Below are 20,429 nucleotides of genomic sequence, written 5' to 3'. Positions count from 1 at the left end.
GGGAAAGTTGCTTTACTCCTGAGGAAGTCTGTATACATATATTTTTTAAAAGGACCAAGTCCCTCAGAGTACCAGGCATTCTGAATGAACCACCACAGCTGAGTTCTGTCAAATCAGCTGTCTGACGCAATCCAGCAATTTCCACTCTCTCCTTGTCCCCTCATTATTGTTTGCTAGACTATAAAAAATACACATTTTCACAAATTCCGTTTGAAGAGTTACTTTGGAAACGCTTACTAGCTAACACCAACCACCTCCCTCACGCCCAGCAAATACTTCAATGATCCAGGAAATTCAGCCAGTTACAATTTGTTTGTGAAATAGCGGTCCAGAAGGGGTCCACAGACCTGGCTCTCTGGAGGTCCATTACAGGGAAGGGCGAGTATCCCTACTACGAAGTTGTTACCAAACTTCGTACACTTGTTACGATGCTTTTTAAACAAAACTTCATAGCAACTACCCGAAAGTTGGGGTCATTTGGAAGGCAGTGCCAACGAGAACCCCCCAGAACTTTGAAAGTAGAACCCAAGACACAACTACCCGGCATCCCCTGCTTAACATGGTCAAGTGGGGAAACTTGTCAAGGTGGTTTTCAAAGTTGCTCTACCTCTAAATTCTACAGCTTGATTACTTTTTAGAATTTTTTAAAATTTAAATTTAATTAATTAACATACAATGTATTATTGGTTTCAGAGGAAGAGGTCAGTGACTCATCAGTCTTATATAACACCCTGTGCTCACTACATCACGTGCCCTCCTTCATGTCCATCACCCAGTTACAGCTCAATTAGTTTAAGTGAAGTATTTCAAGCAAGCCTCTTGCCCTGGGTTCTTACTCCCAAAGCAGGAGTGGCAAGTTTGTTCCGAAGGGCCATATAGTAAATATTTAGATTTTGAGGTCCCTAGGGTCTCTGTTACCAGCACTCCACCCTGGTTCAGTGGCTCAAAAGCAGCTTTGGACAAGATACAATTGCACCAATATGGCTGTGTTCCAGTAAAACTTTATGCATGCACACTGACACTTGAACTTCATATAATGTTCATGTGCCATGAAATGTTCTTCTTCAACCATATGAAGAACAATGTAAAAACCATTCTTACTTAGTTCAAGGGCTGTACAGAAAGAGGCAGTGGGCTGGATTTTGCCTGTTGGCCAGTTCACCAAGCCCTCCATGAGGGAACAGACTTCAGGGCCTCCGTGAACCTCATAAAATACAGTACAGGCTGCTGTGCATATGGAAACATTTTCCTGGAGTTTACTGTATCAGATTCTTGAAGGGCTTGGATTCTTGACTGCTAAGAACCACAGATTTCCAAGCTTCCCCTTGTACAAAGCCTGGGTCTCTCCAAGGCATGATAACTCCAAGGAGTCCACATGGGAAGGAAGCCCTGAGAGGCATTCTCAGGACCTGAAATGTCCCCTTTGGCTTCAGTTCCTTGCACCATGGGGGTCCCCAGCACAGGATGTCCCCACTGGCATATTCAGCGCTCGGCGGGAAGGCTGAAGTGACCCTATGAAAATGAGTGCGAGAAGTCCCCTGGACTCAGACTATGTACCTGAAACTCTTTCCAAGAAGGTTCTTTTAAGACCAGGTGAAGCCATCTGTATCAAAGCTTTACCTCCACAGACAGCATTTCTTTACTCCTTTTAGGGAAGGGAGTGTTTCTGTGCAGCTCTGAAGGGTGGGTGCTTCTATCGGGGCAAACCCTCCCAGCCCGACACCCTCCCGGCCTGCCGAGCTCCACACGTATGCACCCCTTTGGCTGTGACTATTCGACTCGCAAATTGGGTCACAAATGCATACTGCATACATCGCAGCCAAGAGTCCTTTTGTGCTCAGGCTAAGTCCTCATCATCAGCGCGGTGCCCACGGGTGCTCGAGGACACTCAGTGTGGAGGTTATAAACGGCCTGGAGGTGCCTCCCAGCGCCCCGTGACTCTTGGCTCCCCAGGGAGGCAGGCAGCAGCCTCTTGCACGAGCAGTGCCTGGCTCAGGACTGAACTTGCCAGCTTCCGGTTAACTACATGGGCCCTGCCGAGTCCTCCGAGGACCGCAAGGCTCAAGAGCTCTGCTCGGACGGTGAGCCCGCCACCCTCTCAGACCAGAGATCAGAGTAAAGGGGGCCCATTCCCCCTCGAATGCTGTAAAGGACTTCTGAAACCGTTCCTGAGGCCACAAGGCCTCCATGCTGCTACTAAAGAGAGGGTTGGGTGCTACTACGTGGGGGAAGGAAACACCCCTTCCAGGGGAACTATCCTTAACCTAGGCTGGACCCCTCATACGCCTGGGCTGCCCCGGGGCCTCTTTCCCGGGACTTCTCAGAATTAGGGCTAACTCAGGACGCACCGGGCGTCTGTCTTGTATTCCTAGCATTGGCGCAGTGCTTGGCACACCATGCCATGGCTCCCACTAGAGAGATCATCGAACAGCGAGCCCAAGGCACAGCCAGGACTGAATTCAGGGGTTCTGGCCTCCAGGCCCACGTCCCAGACATGTGCCATCCTGCCTCCTGCTGCATCAGTGTGTTTGTGGGTGCAAAGGGCTGCGGCCTGAAGCCCAGCACAGGCACCCAGTTCAGCGGCTTTCACCAATAGCCCTGTTCCGTTACCAACCAAGTAACCAACCAACCAGCCACCACCTGCATTCTTCCCTGTATCCCTCACAGTCCACGAGATCACCATCCCCACTATACTTTCTGGGGTCACTTTTTAGACATTAGAAGTGAAGAGGGGCAGAGCCCTTCGAAATGTTTCATTATGCCCAGTAAGAAATACATTTTGTATATAAGCCAGCACACGTGCTTTCATCCCACCAGCCCCAGAAAAGGTTCAGCAAGCTAGACTTCACCTGCACTGCGTTCTGTGCTCTAGCCGGATCTTTCTCCTTGTTCTGTTCCGTTCTGTTCCACCTGACCCGACCTGACCCCACCCTACCCCATCCTGTTCTTCGTTAATTTTTTTTCCTTCACCTGACTCATTACATGGATTTTTACAACCCACCGCTGGGGAGACCCTGAAGTAGGGTAACGGGGCGCCCAGAATGGGGGCGAGGTACTGACGACACATAGGAAGCGCAGTGTGGATATCCAGGAATGAACAGCCGTAGGAGACAGCGCCGTGCGTGCCGTGGCTCGCCTGAGGCCTGAGCGCCCGAGCTCTGCAGCGAGCCGGCCCCACGCGGCGGGACGTGCAGCAGCAGGACTGCGCCTCCAGCGCAAAGCAGGCAGGCCCACAGCGGCAAAGCTGGCCCCACTCCGCTTCTCACCAAGGGGCCCCTTCTCACAGAGCATCTGCTTCTCAAAGCAGGGTCACTGCTGACAGCTGTTGGGTTTAGCCAATCCGAGGGATACCTTTTGGGTGCCCAAAGAATCTATCCTATCTGGTCCTGGCATGAGCCCTGTTCCTCCACTTACCAATCCCACCACCCCTCCTTATTTATGAGAATGTTCGAGATAGAAATCAGTTCTCTTGGCCGGGATTTATTATTGCTCTGCCTGCTGGCTTTGAAACGGGGACTGTAAACACTCTAATACATGCCTCTCAAGTCAAGATGAGGTCACCCACCTCTCTTACCATTCAACAATTTCAGGTTTCCTAATGCAGGATCTTATCACCCCAAATTCCCAGGCATGAACGGGAATAGCTCTTGGGCCATAAAAGGTGAGAAAAGAATGTGGAGTTGGAGCTAAGAGAGACATATTCTCTGGAAAAACACAGTAGGTCGACAGAATTCATTCATTCATTCACCCCACGCATATACACTGAATACCTCCCCTGTGCCAGGAGTTATGCTGAGGATACAGCTATGCACGAAACAGACAAAAATCCCTCCCCTAACAAATTAGCCAGTGCTAATTGTTGGTGTTGGGTGATGGACACATAGGGATTCTCTCTACTTCTGTACGTGTTTGAAATTTTCCATGGGAAAAGGTTAAAACTATAATTCTCAAAGCTCAAACACATGATGCTGAGTGAAAGACGGCAGACACAGAAGAGCCCATACTACATGGCTCCATCTGCGCATGAAACTCCAGAAAAGCCAAATCTACTCTCCGGTGACAGAAAGCAGATCAGGGACTGCCTGGGGCAAAGGGCACCTGGGAACTGTCTGGGGTAGAGATGTTCTATATATTCACCGTGCTGGCGGCAACATGGGTGCACCTACTTGTGGAAATGCACCCAAGTGCACGCTTTACATGGTAAATTGTAGTCTATGTAAATTTTATTACAATGAAGTTGATTTATTCCAGCCCTCATGCGACTGGAAGACATTTTAGGTAGATTACAGAAGTCCTTCATGTTACCAGAAGGGAGCAGAGAAATTCCGTGACTTGCCCCGAGTCTCACAGATACAAATATCGGGGACCAGCAGCCAGTCCTGCCCAGCTCACTGCCTCTGGTAAACAGTGGGGGCTCAATTCTGGAATCTCACGTTTTGAGGGGACTGTATCCTGAATCATTTAGTGAAACACCCACATCCCAGGTGCCCAGGTACCTGTAGCCTGAATCTGCCCTGTCCACCCACAGGGGGATGACCAGTCCTGTGGTTTCCAAATACCAGCTGAGATGCCGGGAGGAGGGGAGGAGGAGGGAGTCTGGCCGAAGCCCCAAGTCAAGGTCTGCTTTATTTCCCGAGTCCTCACAGATGATAAGCCCCACCACAGGCTTATCTTCCCATCTCCCTACTTCAGGCAAGTATCGTGATCTCACTGCCCCAGCCTTTCTCGGCCTTCTTCCACAGCTAGCAGGGCTCGCACACCTGAAACATTCCACTGACATTCAAGCTCTGAGCTCTAAGAAACCCCCTTTGGGGGTGGAGGAGGTCCCAGAAAGAAGCCAGAATCACACGGAGGGTCGGAGTGCTGAAGGCCTCCTCACTCCGAAAAGACTGACGTGGATGTGGAACCATACTGATATGCCACATCCCTAATGTGTGTCTGTCAAATTCCAGAATTCTAGAATAATGTGTGAGTGTCAAGTTTAGGCCAAATCCAATTCCATTACCATCCGCTACCCCAGCACAAACAGTGGGGGAGTAAACAGGGCACCAATTTCCCTGAGGCCGAGCTGGGTTTCGAAGAGCTTCTTTTCTCCATGACAGCTAGCTGGGCCCCTGGGGATTCAAGGTCCTGGACTTGGACACTGGTGTGGGTGGGGAACACTGTTCATTTGCACGGTTTCCCTTGGTGACTGTACCCTTCAAGGAGTAAATGCTGTCTGGAGGCCTGGAGGCCTGGAGGCCTGAGCCCCTCCACGGGGAAGGTTTGAGGTTCTCTCCCCTTTTACTTCAATGCCCAGTATCCAGCCTCTGACCACTGGCCCTCCACTCTGGGCCGTCAGACCACCCGTTACCCTCCTCTGCAAGAGAGGGGCAGGAGGGCACTGCTCATGCAGCCACGTGGCCCTGCCTGGGAAGGGCCTTCTATGAGACTGCAGGTGGGAAGTGGCTTCCGCGGCCCACAGAGGCCCTGCCCGCTGGCTGTCTGCGGGGCCCTCTTTTTTGCACACCATCTCTCCTCCCTGTCCTCTAACCTCAAGGGGCAAACCCCAAAACTCCCTCCGCAAGTCAAGTCCTGGATTTGACACTATGCTTGTCTTCCCCCAAGGACCTCATGTTAGAGACTGCTCCTGCTCTCCGAACTCCTAAAGATGGTAATTAAGGTGATGGTGGGCATTCTTTTTCTCCTATGTCAACCAACCTTCCCCTCTGTGGCTTCACAGATGGCACAAGATACATGCTCACCAAATTCCTGCTGAAAATTGCAGATTTGAAGCCTGCCTTTCCCTCCCTTCCCCCCATGCCTCTTCCCTGGTGGCAGCTGTCTTTCCCTAATGGCTTTCTCAGCCAAGATCCAGCTCCTCTGGAGAACCTTCTCCCCTCTAGTCAGACATAGCCCTGTAGGTCCCACGCTCCCGGTAGTCTGTGTGTTACCTCCAGAGCTAGTGGAACGGTGACGAGATTAAATTCAATATAGGCTAGTGGGATGAACCCATGAAGGCAAATCCCAACCTAACAGCTGTAGAGTCATAAACCAAAACTTGGGAGCTTATAGAAATGCCCAACCCGGGGCCCAGCCCAGGGCTCGAATTCCTCCCCTGGGGTGATGCGTGGGGGCACCAAAGTGATGTGCAGCTCAAGGGCCAGGAATGCTCTTGCAAACACAATTCTGGGACTGAGAGATCCCTCAGTCCGAAGATGCCCCGCCAAGGCTGTTTAGCTTAGAAATCCTTGGGAAAGTGCTGTGCTCACAGGGCCACGGCCACGGGGTCTTGAAAGACTGCCACCGCTTTAGGGCTGCGTGGCACGGCTGTGTGGGCAGCAACCCCGCTGAGAAAGAAGGCAGGGGGAGTAAAGGTGCTGGCCGGCTCACACAGTCAAAGGCGGCCAGACCCTGTGGGGAAACTCGGGATTCCCCAAAGGGCATTAGAATGGCTGGGGTGAGTCTCTGCCTTGCCCTAGCTCCTGGCTCTCTGTTCTCCACCCCCATCCCAGACCAGGGGCAGGGCCAGAATTAAACCCCAGAAGCTCTCTGCCAGGCCTCAGATGCCCTTCTGCTCTGCGATGGCAGCTTCCCTGACCACATGGTGTCATCCCTCACGTGAACCCCTGGCCTCTCCGGGCACGGTGCCAGGTCCGGCCCGCTTGGCTTAGACCCCCAGGGTCTCCAGTACTATCAGCTCAGCACTGTCCCGGCACTTGCTGCATCCCAAGGACTGTGCTGATCACGTCACACAATTTGCTTTGCACTCCTCCTTGCCCTTCAGCCTAGAGGACAGTACTATCCCCAAGCTCTGGGTCAGCGGCCTGAGGCTCAGAGAGATGAGACGACTCTCCCAAGATCCTGCAGCCCCAACGGGGACCTGGCTACACCTGATTAAACAGCCTGGCCCTCACACACCGCACCACCTCCCGCGAGCCTTAGCTCTTGGTTCCTGGGATGGGAGGGAGAAGGGGGGCTTGATCAGGCTGGTTGGGGGTGCTGAAAAACTCCCAGACATCCACAGCTTTGTCAAATCCTGTGCATAATTTTATGAGTGGCTATTTTTAATCCCCACGTTATGGATAAGGAGCTGGAGCTCAAGGAGGCCAGAGGTCTGGGGGTGAATTCCCGGGCTTCCATGGCTATCCTGCAACAGCACTTTCATTTTAACCCAAGCCTCTCCGCGGTCAGAGCTGGCACTGGTGCACTGTGCCATGTCGCTACCTGGGCAACGGCCAGAAACAGGTTCCTGGACATTTCCCATGCGCTCCGGGCCCGGACCAGTGTCCTGGCTCTTTGTGGGACCTTGCAGCTTCTTGGAAGCTAAGGCCTGGCACTCTGGCACGGACACAGTCCAGGGGGATGTCCTAACTGCCGTCTGTAGGAACTGCCCGGGCCCCGCTCCTGCTCTGCTGGGTGGAGGAGGACAGACTTTAACGGGCACCCGGAGCTCTCTTTTCATGGTGCACACTATCAGGTGGTCCCTTGGACAGGGGGGCGAGCTTTAGGGGAAGGGGTTGCCTGTTCGGCAGGGCTCCTCCCTCAGGCTGCGAAGTTGGTGAGGTTGTGAGGTTCTCAAGCCCACTTCCCAGTTTTCTCTCAGCACAGCCCGCTCATGCAGGAGCATGCAGGAAGGGCCTCCCTTGAGGGTCCCGTCATGCAGTGTGGATGGCTGGATGGAAACGGATCATGAGGTTGGAAGGGCCTCCATGTCACCGGGCCTGAGGGCTCACCTACCTGGACAGACTCCCCATTCTGGAGGCCTTACCTTAAAGAGGGACATTCACACTGAAGCAAACTTGAAAAGAGAGAACACGTACACAAAGAGAAGTTTACTTGGCCGGCATTTCCCTCATTGCCCTTGGCTTTCACTGAGGAGAGCTAGGTTTCTGGGGAGGCAGAGTGCTCCCCCTTCTGCTGGCTGCCCCCAATTCCAGCGCTGGGGCCCTGGCAGCCATCATCTCAGAGCCTAATGCTTTTTGGGCAAAGGAGGAACACACAGGAGAGAAGCCCGGAGTGGGAAAATACCTCCAAGACCCGCACAGTCAGATGATGCCGTCTGACCGCACCCAACATGTCGCTTCTGCCCGCTACAGTCCCCTGAGAAGGCAAGCCCACCAGTAACGCAAAAGCAGACCGTGCCACTTTACTGGCCGCTGGGTGATGCCGCCACCTTGGCACGAAATCCCCAGCGGGACCGGTGAATGATTCTACGCTTGGAGATTTTTCCCAGCATCAGAGGCCTGGGCTCCCACCTCACTGGCTTCTCCATTCCCCACACCTGCCCGCTGGTGGGGGGCCTGCTGCCTGCCCTGTGGGCCGCTGCTCTGAAGCAGGCCACCTCCAGAGATGGATGTGAGGACACGATGGCACAGAGTGTTTGGTCTGGCGTCGATGGCACATCGCTTGTGCAAAGTCTGAATCCGTGGGTGGCAAGAGGGCGGACAGGAGGAGCATAAAAGGGAAGGGGAGGGAGGGAGAGTATACAAGAAGGCTGGCGGGATGAACGACAGGGAATCTCCACACTGAAGCAGGGGCCACTGCAAAATGCCCTGGGGTGCGGGTGAGTGCAGAGGGACGTAAACCTGACGGCAGGCAACCCCGTCGGCCTAATGACAGCGGTGAGTCAGGGCAGGGGCTAGACGGGGAGGCTCAGGCGCCAGGGAGCAGAAGTCTCAGCTTAGCAAACATCTCAAGAAGGTAAAGGCCTGGAGGGGACAGCAGCCACCCAAGGTATGCCAGGGAACCGGACCAGAGGCCAGAGGCCAGAGGCTAACTACAAATCTGCACAATCTCATTGCTGAGATCTTCAGAGGGGCGAGGCTTCCCGCAGAGAGGACGGAAACCAGGCCCGGGAACTTGCCGTATATGGTCAGCCCCTGTGGAGCCAGCCTGCGCAGCGTGCGCGTGGGCTTTCCCTCCCACCGTGCCGCGGGAGTGGGAAGAGTCAGGAGCTCCAGAAAACAATACCACGATGTCTTGGCTCTTCTTAAGCCCTGGGCTGGAGGACATGACTTCACCCAGCCTCACCTCCAGCGCCTCCCACCAGACAAAACCAACTTCCTCCTACCAGACAGGCAGGACCCTGCCCAAGGTCCTTGGATTCAGTATGTCCAGCTAATTCAGCGGGGTAGTCGCTCTCCAGCTGTTTTCTGGGGGTGCTGGCATTTTGGTGTGATGTCAACAGGACATTGGGTAGGGAGCAAATGGAGCTAGCCCCAGACAAAGGAGCCCCAGAGTTCCCTCAGGGCCCCAGGTCGTTGACTGAATGCCCTGGCGGTTTTGGCATGAGGAGATTGCAGGGGGTGGGGGATGGGTCTGGGCATCTGGTTCCACTGCCTTCTGAAGCACTCCCCCGCATCTTCTAGAGGCCACCACCGAATTGTAAGGCTGGTGATGTTGCTCACATACTTGTCCTCTCCTTTCTCAAGGAGTCTGTCCCTAAGACCCAAGAACCTCACCCCGTCCCTGGAGGCTTACAACCCACTATCCTGTCCACGTCTTCCCAATGCCAGGCTCCAAACCCACTTTCCTTCCTCCCTCTGTCAAAACCTTTCCTTCCCAGCTCTCCTCAAAAGGAAGCGGATGTGCCCTGAAGCTACGGGACACCTTCAGCCCGAGGACAGCCTGTCTTGTGATGGAACCCCTGCCCTGTAAACACACTTCAGCCCCCCACATCTCTCCAGGGACCTCTCGTGGGTGGGGTCTGTTCTGCCTGTGGGTACCTGGCCCTGCGTACGAAGCCCAGCCTTCCCCACTGCTGGCAGCTGAGCCAGCGGGTACTCATACCCCCAGGGTTAATCCTGAGTTAGTAAGAGGTGGGTGGTGGTTTATAAAAACATTGTGTGGGTTCCACATGGGCCCGGTGAGGCTTTCGCTATGTTTGTCACTGTGGCGGGCTTTAATTCAACTTAAGATTCGTTTCTGCTGTATACAAGCCCACGGAGGACTCAGGTGGTGCCTTCAAGATTCTTCAGAAAAGAGCTTTCAGCTTAGGGACACACTCGGGACACCTCTCCAACCTGCTAATGAGATGTAGACTGTTCTTTTCTTTCCCATTTTGATACTTCTCCAGAGAGAAGTCTCTAGAATATAAACGCAGTCAGATACTTAAATGACTTGAACACATCTTTAAAGACCTGTAGCTGGAACTCTGTGAGGATCAACAGTATTCGGCTCGAAACGTGACCAGAAACATCTCTTGCGCGACCTAAGTTTCCTTTCTCAGCCTTCCTTCAGATGTTCTCTCTCTTCCGAACGGAATTCAAACCAGCCGGATAAATGCCCTTCCCCCAACCCCCAACCGTGTCCAGGGGAACTCTGGAGGGCTGTGAGGGGGAGGAGGAGCTTGGACAGAAGGTGACGTGCGAAGCAAGGATGGAATCAGTCTTTGGGAACGCAGACTCCAGTGTACTTCGCTGGGAGCTCCCGGACGGCCCCTGTCCTTACTCTTTGCCATCCTCCCAGGGGACGCTCGTGGCCCAGGAAGCCTATTTGAGCCCCTGAACAAAGCAAGCAAGCAGAGTCCTGCCCCCTGGTCCCCAGTTGGGGGCTCATGAGACGCCCAAGGGAGGGAAGCATGGGTCCTGTGTGGCTTTGGGTGGAGACAAAGTCCCACCTGACCGCCAGGTGAGCTTGACCCCCTCATGCAGGGATGCGCTTCTGCCCGGTCCCGGGGACCCTCTCCCGCTCTGGCCCACAGGAGCACCCGCACTCCCAGCCAGCCACCCCTGCCTGTCTGAGCAGCTGAGGCCTGCCCACCTCCAGTGGGCTGGGTCATGGGCTGGCCTCCTGAGTCCCTCTTCTCTCTTTACCCCTTCCTCCGGGTCTGGTTCCTTCTTCAACCCGCAGGCCCACAGAAACCTCACACCTGTTCTTCACGCCCTTCCCTCACTCTGGGGGAAGACAGCTACAGCTCAGAGGGTTACTTCTCTTAGGTTTGCCCTTTCATTGGCTCAGAGTTCAGACAGAGGGTGGAAGCCCTGCGAGGAATCCCTGGTATTGCTAGGCCTTGGGGAAGGGCTTCTGGAAACGGGAGCTTCGTGGGGCCTCCAAAATCTCAGAGCACGCTCGCCCACTGGATTTGAGCACTGTTCTGCCGTCTGTTCCCCCAAAGGAGACTCTTCTCCATGAATCCACACTTGAAAACTTCTCTGGGTCTTTGATCGTCAAGATCTTTCCTAATTCCCTGCTTTCCTGCGGCTTCTCGGGATAGGCTCCTGTGCCTGCCTCTGCCGCACCCCAGGCCTGCTCTTCCCTTCGCACCCCCTGCTGACAGTCCCCCGGGCTTGCCCTGTGCCCTGGCCCCACACCCCCAGGAGGGGCTGCCCCTCTGCAAGCCTAGCTTTGATCTGGGGGAGTCATTCTGCAGACCTCCACTGGCTGGTCGGTCCCATTGGTCAGGCCTGGATCGCTCAGTGCTACTTCCCACTTTGCTCTGGGTTGATTACCGTAGACCAAACCCACACTAACATTGTACCCTCAGATCTGAGTCTTTTGTTTTCCCCTCCTTCTCCACTTGACCTCTGGTTTCCTACTTCCCCTCACTTTTTTTGGGACACAGTTAAACTTGTCCTTGCAGACCACTCACAGAGCCCCTCTGGGTGTGGGGGGGGGTGGGGGCAGCCACTGAGCAGGCTGGCATGTGCAGCTGCCTTGCCCAGAGCCCCAGCAGGCCCCAGAGCCAAGGTGGGGACAGATGGGCAGGGGTGGAGGTAATGTTACCAAAGAGAGAAGGTGAGCCTAAATCTAGCCTGTGGCACGCTGTGTGCCGGCCAGCAAAACTCATCAAAACCAAAGGAGGAAGCACAGGAGGAGCGGTGACCCGACCGAGCGTCCGGGGCCAGTCAGCCTTCCACGTTCTAGTCTGGCCGAGGCGTGCACCACGCCTTCAGCTCAGAGTTGCCTCCTAACTTGGGACATTTCTGAGAATCCCAGCACTATCCGTAATAGCTCCCCAGAAAACCTCCTGGAATAGAATGGAATTCCTCCCGGATGACTCACAAAGCACAGGAGGGTCTTTCCTGTACTTGTAAGTGGGGGAGGAGGGGCCGCGGGGTGGCTGAGGGTTGACTGGATGACTTCTTCGGGTTTTCCCCGCCCGGGACCCCGGCCCCACCGCTCTGGGGCTCCTACCCTGCCATTTCCTCATGTTACAGATTCCTGGTGCTCCCAGTGAACTAGCCAGCTGGCCATCCCAATTTTCAGTCTGAATGACTGCCTCATCGGGCGACACGCCAACAGACTTCAGATGCGCCCCCTGCACAGGCATGCACACACACTTTAAGGACGGCACTGCCGGCCCTCTCCCCTCCAGCAGAAGGTCACCGCCGGGACACAGCCTCCACTCTCTGATCCCTCTTTCCAGCCGCCGAGCTCCAATACCCAGTGCGGCTGCCCCTGGGACAGGCATCACCGCCGCGGGCCTGAGAAGCTGCACGGAGGCGTGTGCTGGGGCTGGCGAGGGCTCGGCAGGGACGGCGCGGGAGAGCAGGTGCGGGAGCTCTCCACAGACAGCCTCTCACAGGCTCGGCCCCTAGACTTGGCGCAGCACCCCCCCCCCCCCCCGCCCCTGGGTGTTGGGCCCTGGGCCTTACCTTCGCACTCTGCGCTAAGTCCACATCACGACTGTGACTGTGGCTCTGATGTAGTGTGTTTCTTTAAACTGACTAAGTTATAAAGCAAACCGGTTCATTTCTAAAGAAACCTTCTCTCTTTACCATATGCAGTACGTAGCATTTGATCCAAAGCCATCGATGGATCTCGATTAAAATTAAAACATCTTCTTCTGTGTCCCATGAGAATCCCCATCTTGGTTATGTCTCTAGGTTACATATTTTTGACAGCAAACTCTTAGGAAGTCTTCCTTGGAAGACCTTCAGGGAGAGTGTCGGCTACTTCCTGTGCTTGTCGTTTGGGCTGTGAAAGTGCCCCAGAACCATTCTTTCTACGCGCTCAGGCCCGACCCACAGTGTGGAATGAGCTCCGGGCCCTACTTACAATTCGAGGTTTGAAGGGTGGCTTGATCTTCTTCTGCTCCAGGAGCACCCAGTCGATCTCCTTGAAGAATGGGTGCTGCTTGATGGCGTCCTCGCCGTTCTGGGCCGCCACACAGCCCAGGCGCTTGTGTGGGTTCTTGGTCATGAACTGTGGGGAGGAGGACATGACATCATTAGTGACAGAGGCCTGGCAGGGACAGGCTGCGAGGGAAAGATGGAAGTCAGCCAGGGCAACGTCTTTAGCACCCTCTCCCAAGCCTGTTTCCTGCACTTCTGGGGGACTCTACCCACCCCCCCCGAGTCCAATTTTACTCTTGTCTAGAACTTACTATGTGCTAGCCGCCACTCTCAACGTAGCATACATTATTAACTCATTTCGTCCAAATGCGAGCCTCTGAGGTCTATTATTGTCCCTATTTTATAAGTGAGGTAGTTGAGGCACAGAGAGGTTAACCTGGCCAAGGTCAAACAGCCAACGAGGTACCACGCTGGGAGGAGGAACTCAGGCTGTTACTAACTCCCCGGTTCTCCTCAGGTTCTCGAGTCTTCTCATCAGGGAGATGGAGGTCTGATACACTCACTTACACTGAGAGGTCAACAGTCCTTGCTGAGGTGAGAAAAGAGGACCAGCTATTCATGCTAAGGTAAATTATCAAAGGCTCCTCCACTTCTCCTTTTCCTGGCCCCAGGGCCCCCTCACTTTTTCTTTAAAATTTGAATTTGTAATCTCCAGCATACAATACCCATGTAGATCAACTGATTAAAAAAAAACAAGAAAAGGAAAGGATTATGGCTTCTCAACGTTTGTTGGTAAAAACCACATCGATGTGTTTTATATTTGTGGGCTGACGTCTTGTGAGAAGAGCCTCTGGCTTGGAGGCAGCTTCTCGAGATGTAAAAATCTGTATTTTTATCCGCAGCCCTCATATTTCCCCACACACCCAGGTAAGCTTATTCCTATTACGTGAGTCAGTTCTGATGGCAAATAATCTGAGTAGATGTGTACCACATAACCTTGAAAACAATCCGTGCTGGTAGGTGGAAATATTTCTGAGAGCCCCCCCAAATAAAGTTAGGGGTGTGTGTGCGCGCGCGTGTGTGTGTGCATATGTGCGCGCGCGTGCACGTGCATGTGCGTGCGCATGTGCGTATGTGTGTGCGCATGTGCGTGCGCTAGAGACAGTTACATTTCATAGCGTCTGCATTCAAATAAAGGAATTTACTTCCATAATCCAAAGGAAGAAATCTAGGCTGATACGGTTTCAGGCTTCATTAGCAAGAGGGGTTTTCTTGGGCAGGGAGAGTCTCCTGCTGACTCCTGTCTGGTGCCCCTGAAGCCAAAGCGCAATGACCCGCGGCTGGGAGAGACACAGATAAGAGAGTGAAGGGCTGGTGGGCAGATTCGAGGTAGAATGGTACCAACACACACTTCACCTTCCTGATCTAAAAGTCTCCAGAGGCTACCCTGCTTCAGCACTCTTAATTCCTACCGCCCACAGGATAAGGTCCATAGACTTTGGCACACAGAAACTTCTCAGTCTGAACCCAGTCTACCGTGGCTGGCCTTTAGTATCCTTTATTCCCCTGGCTGAATGCCCCTGTCCAGTCCCTATGTATCCTCTAAGAACCAGTCAAAATGCTGCCTCCTCTGTGAAGCCTCCCAAGATTCCCTCCTCTGTAGGTATCTGGGACCTCATGTATCTTGCTTATTTAAATTACTATTTGCCTACACATCTCTTCCCCCTAGCAGATAGGAATCAGTCCTGTCTTCCCAGCACCTGGTTCAGGGCCTGGCTTCTATTGTGCACTCAGTACACTTAAATGACTAAATAGGGGGCTGAATGCTGGGCCTCAGAGCACAGTGCTGAGGAAGGAAGGCACTAGGACTAGCACTTACTGTTGCATAGGTTGTGCACTGTGTAACTCAATGATGTAAATGGTCTTCTCTAGAGTTCTGCACCACTTATGTGTAGGTAGCAGCCTTCAGAGACACAGCTCAGTGGCCAGAGTCATGGAAAACCTGGCCTGGCCCGAGAGCCAAGGGACAATGTGAGGAAGTAAAGTGTTCCAAGGCCAAGGGAGTGAAGACTCTTCCTCACTTCCTCAGCTCTTCCTCACTTCCTTAGCTCTTCCTGCCCTTCCGCTTCTGGGGGAGGAAGTGTCAGGGCTACTGATAAACACACAGGTTTTAACATCTCGGGAAGCTGCTCCCGAGTCAGAAGCTCTTCTTGCAGGGAAGATGCCTTCTCTCAGAGACGTTGCCCTCACCCACCAGCGGACACAGGCATAACCTCTAGCTTCTGAATCTCTGTAGGACGAAGTTTCTCAACCTCTGTGCTAATGACGTTTTGCACGGGATACGTCTTTGTTGTGGGAATTGTCCTGTGCATTGTAGGATGTTTAGCAAGTCTCTGGGCTCCACCCACGAGATGCCAGCAGCAGCCCCCCTCCAAGTTGTGATGGCGAAAACGTCTGCGGACATTGCCAAATATCTCCTGGGGTGGGGGTGGGAGGGTAAAGTCACACGTTGTTGAGAAACACTGCTCTGGGTCATCCAAAAATGAAAGGGCCTCACTGGGATGCGGGCAGGGGTCCCACCGGTTTGTTGGGCTGGTGTTCAGGGCCCTGGGCAAGTGAGCAGCTCTGCTGGGCTGGTGTTCTGGCTCCTTCGGGTGCTGCCCGCAGGCTTCTCCTGAGCCGGCACCCGACACAGCACCTGGCGCGTAGCCGACGCTCACTGGAATACACTATGAGTGAACACACATTCTCTACTTGCTTCCTTCACTGTTCTCATCCCAGTTGTGACTATGTGTGGATGTATTTTTTTATTTATTGCCCACCTCTGCCTGCTGGACGATGGCTGTTATACTCACCAATACTCAGCACGAGGCGTGATGCCCCCCACACTGGAAACACTCAACAGACAGTAGGTCATTGCATTACTGACAGGGAGGGAGAGGGCGAGGAAGACAAAGGGAAATGGCTGAGGTGAGGGAAAGAAGGAAGGGGAAGAAAGCAAGAGCCGCAGGCGAGAATAGCAGGCTCTGATGTGGCACCTCCCAAAATGTGGCACGTGTGCTCCCAGACACCCACAGAATGACTGGAGGTTTTCTGCCATTTTCCTACGATGATTTATGTTACTTAGCTACGGTAAATGATACGGGTTTCCCGTTTATGACAGTGATACAAAATTTCTTGCTAAAAAACACGGAATTAGGGAAATATCGGTAGATGATTGAAAGAACAAATAAATCACACTTGAGAGGGTACTTGCATACGGGAAACCTGGTGAATGTAACGTCCAGGTACTGAACTTTGCTGCAGTCTGATGGGTGACAGAAGCCAGGACTGGAAGTCAAGGTTCTCAGGCTGTCATCTACGTCCCCCCTCCACCCAGCGGGTCAACTGCTCTGCCTGCCTTCCCGGCATCCCGCCTTCCACAGCTTTCTAAGGCGGACAGGGCACTTCACTTACTTGGCCTCGTCCAAGTGGCTTATGCGACAGAAATAGCCGCTCTGAGCAAGTACTAAGCATTTCACACGTGCGGGATTATCCGCAGGGCTGGGGACCGTCTCTCTATTGTGTCTGAATCCAGCACAGCTGCGCAGGCCTTGAGCGGGCCCTTCTTCTCTGATCAGCCCTTCAGCCACAGAGATGCAGTCATGGGCACAGGCGCACGGTGCCCGCCTCCCTTTTGCCCATCAGAGGCTCCAGCGGGAGAAGACAGGCGTGGGTGGCAGGGGAGGAGGCGGCGTGTATGTGGCAGAGGTGATGCCAGCACGGTCTGGGTTGGTTGTGCTCCCTCTGGAACGCATGGGCACACAGACACGTGCAGAGCTTGTCCCAGTCCCAAAGAAAGCAATTCATGCCTCAACTCCCCGCACTGCCCGCCTCTCGTTCAGCTGCAGCAGAGGTGGGAGGAGAGAGGCATCCTCAGGGACCAGGAAGGAGTGATGGGGACAGAGGGAGGAGAGGGAGAGAGCTCAGGGGAGCAGCGGCGTGGGGAGGGGGAGGACTCACAGCTTTCAGGATGCTGACGGCCTCCTTGCTGAGCCAGACCGGGTAGAGCACGTCGTCGTGAAGGATGGACTCGAACAGGTCGTCCTCGTTGTCAGCCTCGAAGGGGGGCTGCCCAGCCATCATCTCGTACATCAGCACCCCCAGGGCCCACCAGTCCACCGAGGGGCCATACTCCAACTCCTGCAGGATCTGTTGGGGAAGCGGGTGAGGTCAGGGCCCGCCCAGGACGCCCGCCCACAGCCTCCTCCCCAGGCCGCAGGTGCCGTGGGAACTGCCCCTTCATTTCTGGCTTGCTCCTCTGCACAGCGGAGCCCTGGCTCGTATAACTGAGGCTCGGAAATCAGCAAATTCAGGGAAAACTGACTTTGGGAGGCACTATGCTGGGGCCTAACTCTCAACTCTCCAAAGTCAACACTGACAGTCTGTCCTCCTGTGGGAATAGATCGCCGTCTCTTTGTCGGAGCAGATGAAGCTCCTGACTTGCACTTAGGACCACATAAAAATATGTGTGTATTTTTGACACTAAAATCCGGGTCAGAAGAGCAAGATGCAGGCTAAGAGAGACACGAGCAAGCTGTAAGTGACTGAGAGCAAACGAGGACCATCTCACACTGAGCAGAATCTCAGTCTTCTTTAAATTGTGACAATGCTGAATTCACCTGAGCCCTATGTTTTTGAAACGAAACTACACTTAGTAAATCTCCCCATCCTTTTGTGTTCTAACCACAAAGGACGCCTATGCTTTTGGATATTCCGGGAAAAGACCCACCTCCAATGTGCCTCGCGACTCCCACAAAACTGGCTGATGAATCCCTTGTATACCTGCCTGCGTAAGGCCCAGGCCCCTTCCCTTTATCTGTGACATTCCTCACCAAGGAGCAGAACCTTCTCCCTACTGCAACGGCCCCAATCAAATCATCTCCTCGATCCTCCAGTGTGCTTTGTCTTTGTCACGGGTCACTTCTCTGACCTACACTCTCAGTCTCTCTCGCTTCCTTTCTTCTGACCGAAGGCGGAGCTGAATTCATTTATGTTAAGTGCACACACGACACGTGGCTGTGGGATACCCTGCGCCATCAGCTTCCTGCACGATGATGTGCGGGGACCGCAGGTTTACAAACTGAATCATAATTTCAATGTCAGGGAGGAATGTGCCCTAAAGAAGCTGCAGGACCTTTTGAAAAGCAAGTAATTGCCCCCAATCCTATATTTTTCTGGAGCACTGGCCATGTGTTACAAGGGAAGAGACAGAAGACTGACTGGGGTGTTTCTCTTCCATTCCAAGTTTGGGGCTACATTTTCTGGGTGATCTAGAGCCATTCGTTTGACTTTCTCATCACTCGAAGCTCAGATTCTCAGCTTAACCTCCTAAGATTAATTAAGGTGGAAGATTTTAAAAGCATGTTGCAAAATACAAAACTCTGGATAATTGGAAGTTGGTGTGCAATCCAAGGTTTCTTCTGTTAGCTTTGGTCTCCATGTATGGAGAGTAGGCAGCAGGTCAATGATACGTATTTGGCTCAGAGTGGAAATAAATGCCGCACTGGCTCCACTGCTAAGGAAGGGCTTGTGAAGTGAGGTCCCATCCCGTAATTATTTTCTCCTTTTATCAGAGCCAGATTAGGCCCACAAACACATGGGTGAGATGACCTCTCTGGGTTGCTCTCAGCTCTGTAATTCTATGAAGAATTCCAAAAAGTCAAGGCGATAGAGGACCAGCATGGCTGGGGTGCATGTCCTAAAGGGCTGCCCATTCAGGACTTCCCCCAAATGGCAAAAGGGCATACACGGTCACTCCAGCTTACCCCAGGCAGCTAACTTCTCAGATCACCTGTCTAGAACGAGGCTCCAGCTCAGTTCTCAGACTCCAGGATGGCCAGGGAAGAGGAGACCGAACTAAGTACCAGGACTTTCCCTGGTCTCTTCAAAACACCCTTCTAGAGACTTAAGACTACAGGCTGCTTGGGATTAAGTGGAATCATTTTGAAAACAGTAAAAACACACGTGTTTTAGGAATCCTTTGAATTTAGAATGAAAAGAAATGTAAGCAAACGCAGCCCACTTTGAATTATCTGGGGCTGGCAATCTGGTGAGAATCTCTGGTCTCTTACTTAGCCCAGTGGTCAGCACATGCTATCTGTAAGGTCAGAGCTATAGGCTCTGCGGTCCTGAGAAGCCAGTAATGCTGCCCTGCTCCAGAGCCAAAGCCAAAGTCAGTGGCTCCTTCGATCATGAAAGATCTAGCGCCCCACCTGGCTCACCACGGCACTGCTCGTTTCAAGGGCATGGTTACCACCGTCTGCTCCAGAAAGTCTTTCCGGAATTTCCCCAGCTTTTCTCGTATCTTCTCACATCCTAAGACCCTTTCCCGTCCCTAACGACTACAGGCCCTTTCCATATACTACCATGATTTTAGTCACTTTTTCATGGTCAGTTGTTTTGCCTGGGCATCTCTGAGCCAGCAAAGGTAGGGGCTCTAGCATGCTTCTCGGCCCCCCACCGGGACCAGGCCAATTCCAGCACTCAGGAGACTAGTGGCCACTTATGCCCACTGTGCGTGTCTCGCTGGGTGCGCGCCCTTCTCTCCTGAGTGGAGAGGGCTAGGAATGCTGGGGTGGCTACCCTCCAGCCTCCAGGAGGTGGCAGATCTGGGTCCTGTGCCTCCACAGGGTGGCAGGGAGGTGACCTCCAGGTGGCCTATGTGTGCTCAGACAGGATGGCTCTGCAGAAACCACAGAGCGGCCCTGACCACCCTTCCCCAGGCCCACTCCAGAGCCTTCCCATTTGGGGCGGCCTCTTTCATAAAATTCCTTTGGGGCTTGGCCCTAATTTTCTGCTTCTTACCTGACCTGTCAGCACTGGAGCCGTGAGAAGGGCAAGGCTTCACACGCCATGGGAGGGCACGGGTGCGGTGGCTACCCCCTTGAGCGGCTCAGAGCTGAGTTAGAAGGGCAAGCATCAGGCCTAATGGTGCCAGTCACACCCAGGGCTGGCTGCCATTTCCTGGGGAGCAGGCGCCGGGTGTGTGGAAAGGAGAGTGGGTGCAGTGGGGGCTAGCCAAGGGTGCATGGTGGGAAGAACAGCATTAGGGAAGAGCTAGGGCTTCATTAGGTGTCTGTGGTTTCAGGGTTCACCAGGCGCCTCATAGCCCCTCCTAGCTGAATAGAGGCTTATGGTTTCTTAAGCATTTCCATGCTTTAATCTCATTAGACTCTCAAAACAGCTTGATGAGGTAGGGAGGGCAGGAAGTGCTCTTCCCATTTGAAAGGTGAGGAAGCTGAAGGTCTAAAACACTGTTGTGACTTGAGCAAGGTCACATGGGGGCATCAGGGGTCCAGTCTAGCCTGGAATCTCAACTCTCAGGACGGTGCTGTTCCCACCCCACCGCATGAGCCAGCGGTGCTGATAGCGACGCAGTGCTCGTGTGGG

General features: G+C 53.6%; 1 protein-coding gene across 1 annotated transcript in view; it reads right to left on the bottom strand.

Moving 5' to 3' along the window:
• Positions 1-20,429, bottom strand: part of PRKCE (protein kinase C epsilon) — a 482,751-nt gene that overhangs the window by 13,647 nt on the left and 448,675 nt on the right. The window contains exons 13-14 of the mRNA XM_026486666.4: positions 17,001-17,189; positions 12,982-13,128 (exon numbers count right to left, since the gene is read on the bottom strand). Of these exons, the coding sequence (XP_026342451.1) occupies positions 12,982-13,128; positions 17,001-17,189 (336 nt within the window). The remainder of the gene's footprint in view (positions 1-12,981; positions 13,129-17,000; positions 17,190-20,429) is intronic.

The sequence above is a fragment of the Ursus arctos genome, unplaced genomic scaffold (genome assembly GCF_023065955.2).
Source record: "Ursus arctos isolate Adak ecotype North America unplaced genomic scaffold, UrsArc2.0 scaffold_8, whole genome shotgun sequence".
NCBI lineage: Eukaryota > Metazoa > Chordata > Mammalia > Carnivora > Ursidae > Ursus > Ursus arctos.
The sequence above is the reverse complement of the archived record's forward strand: the minus strand, read 5'-3'. Positions and strand labels throughout refer to the sequence as shown.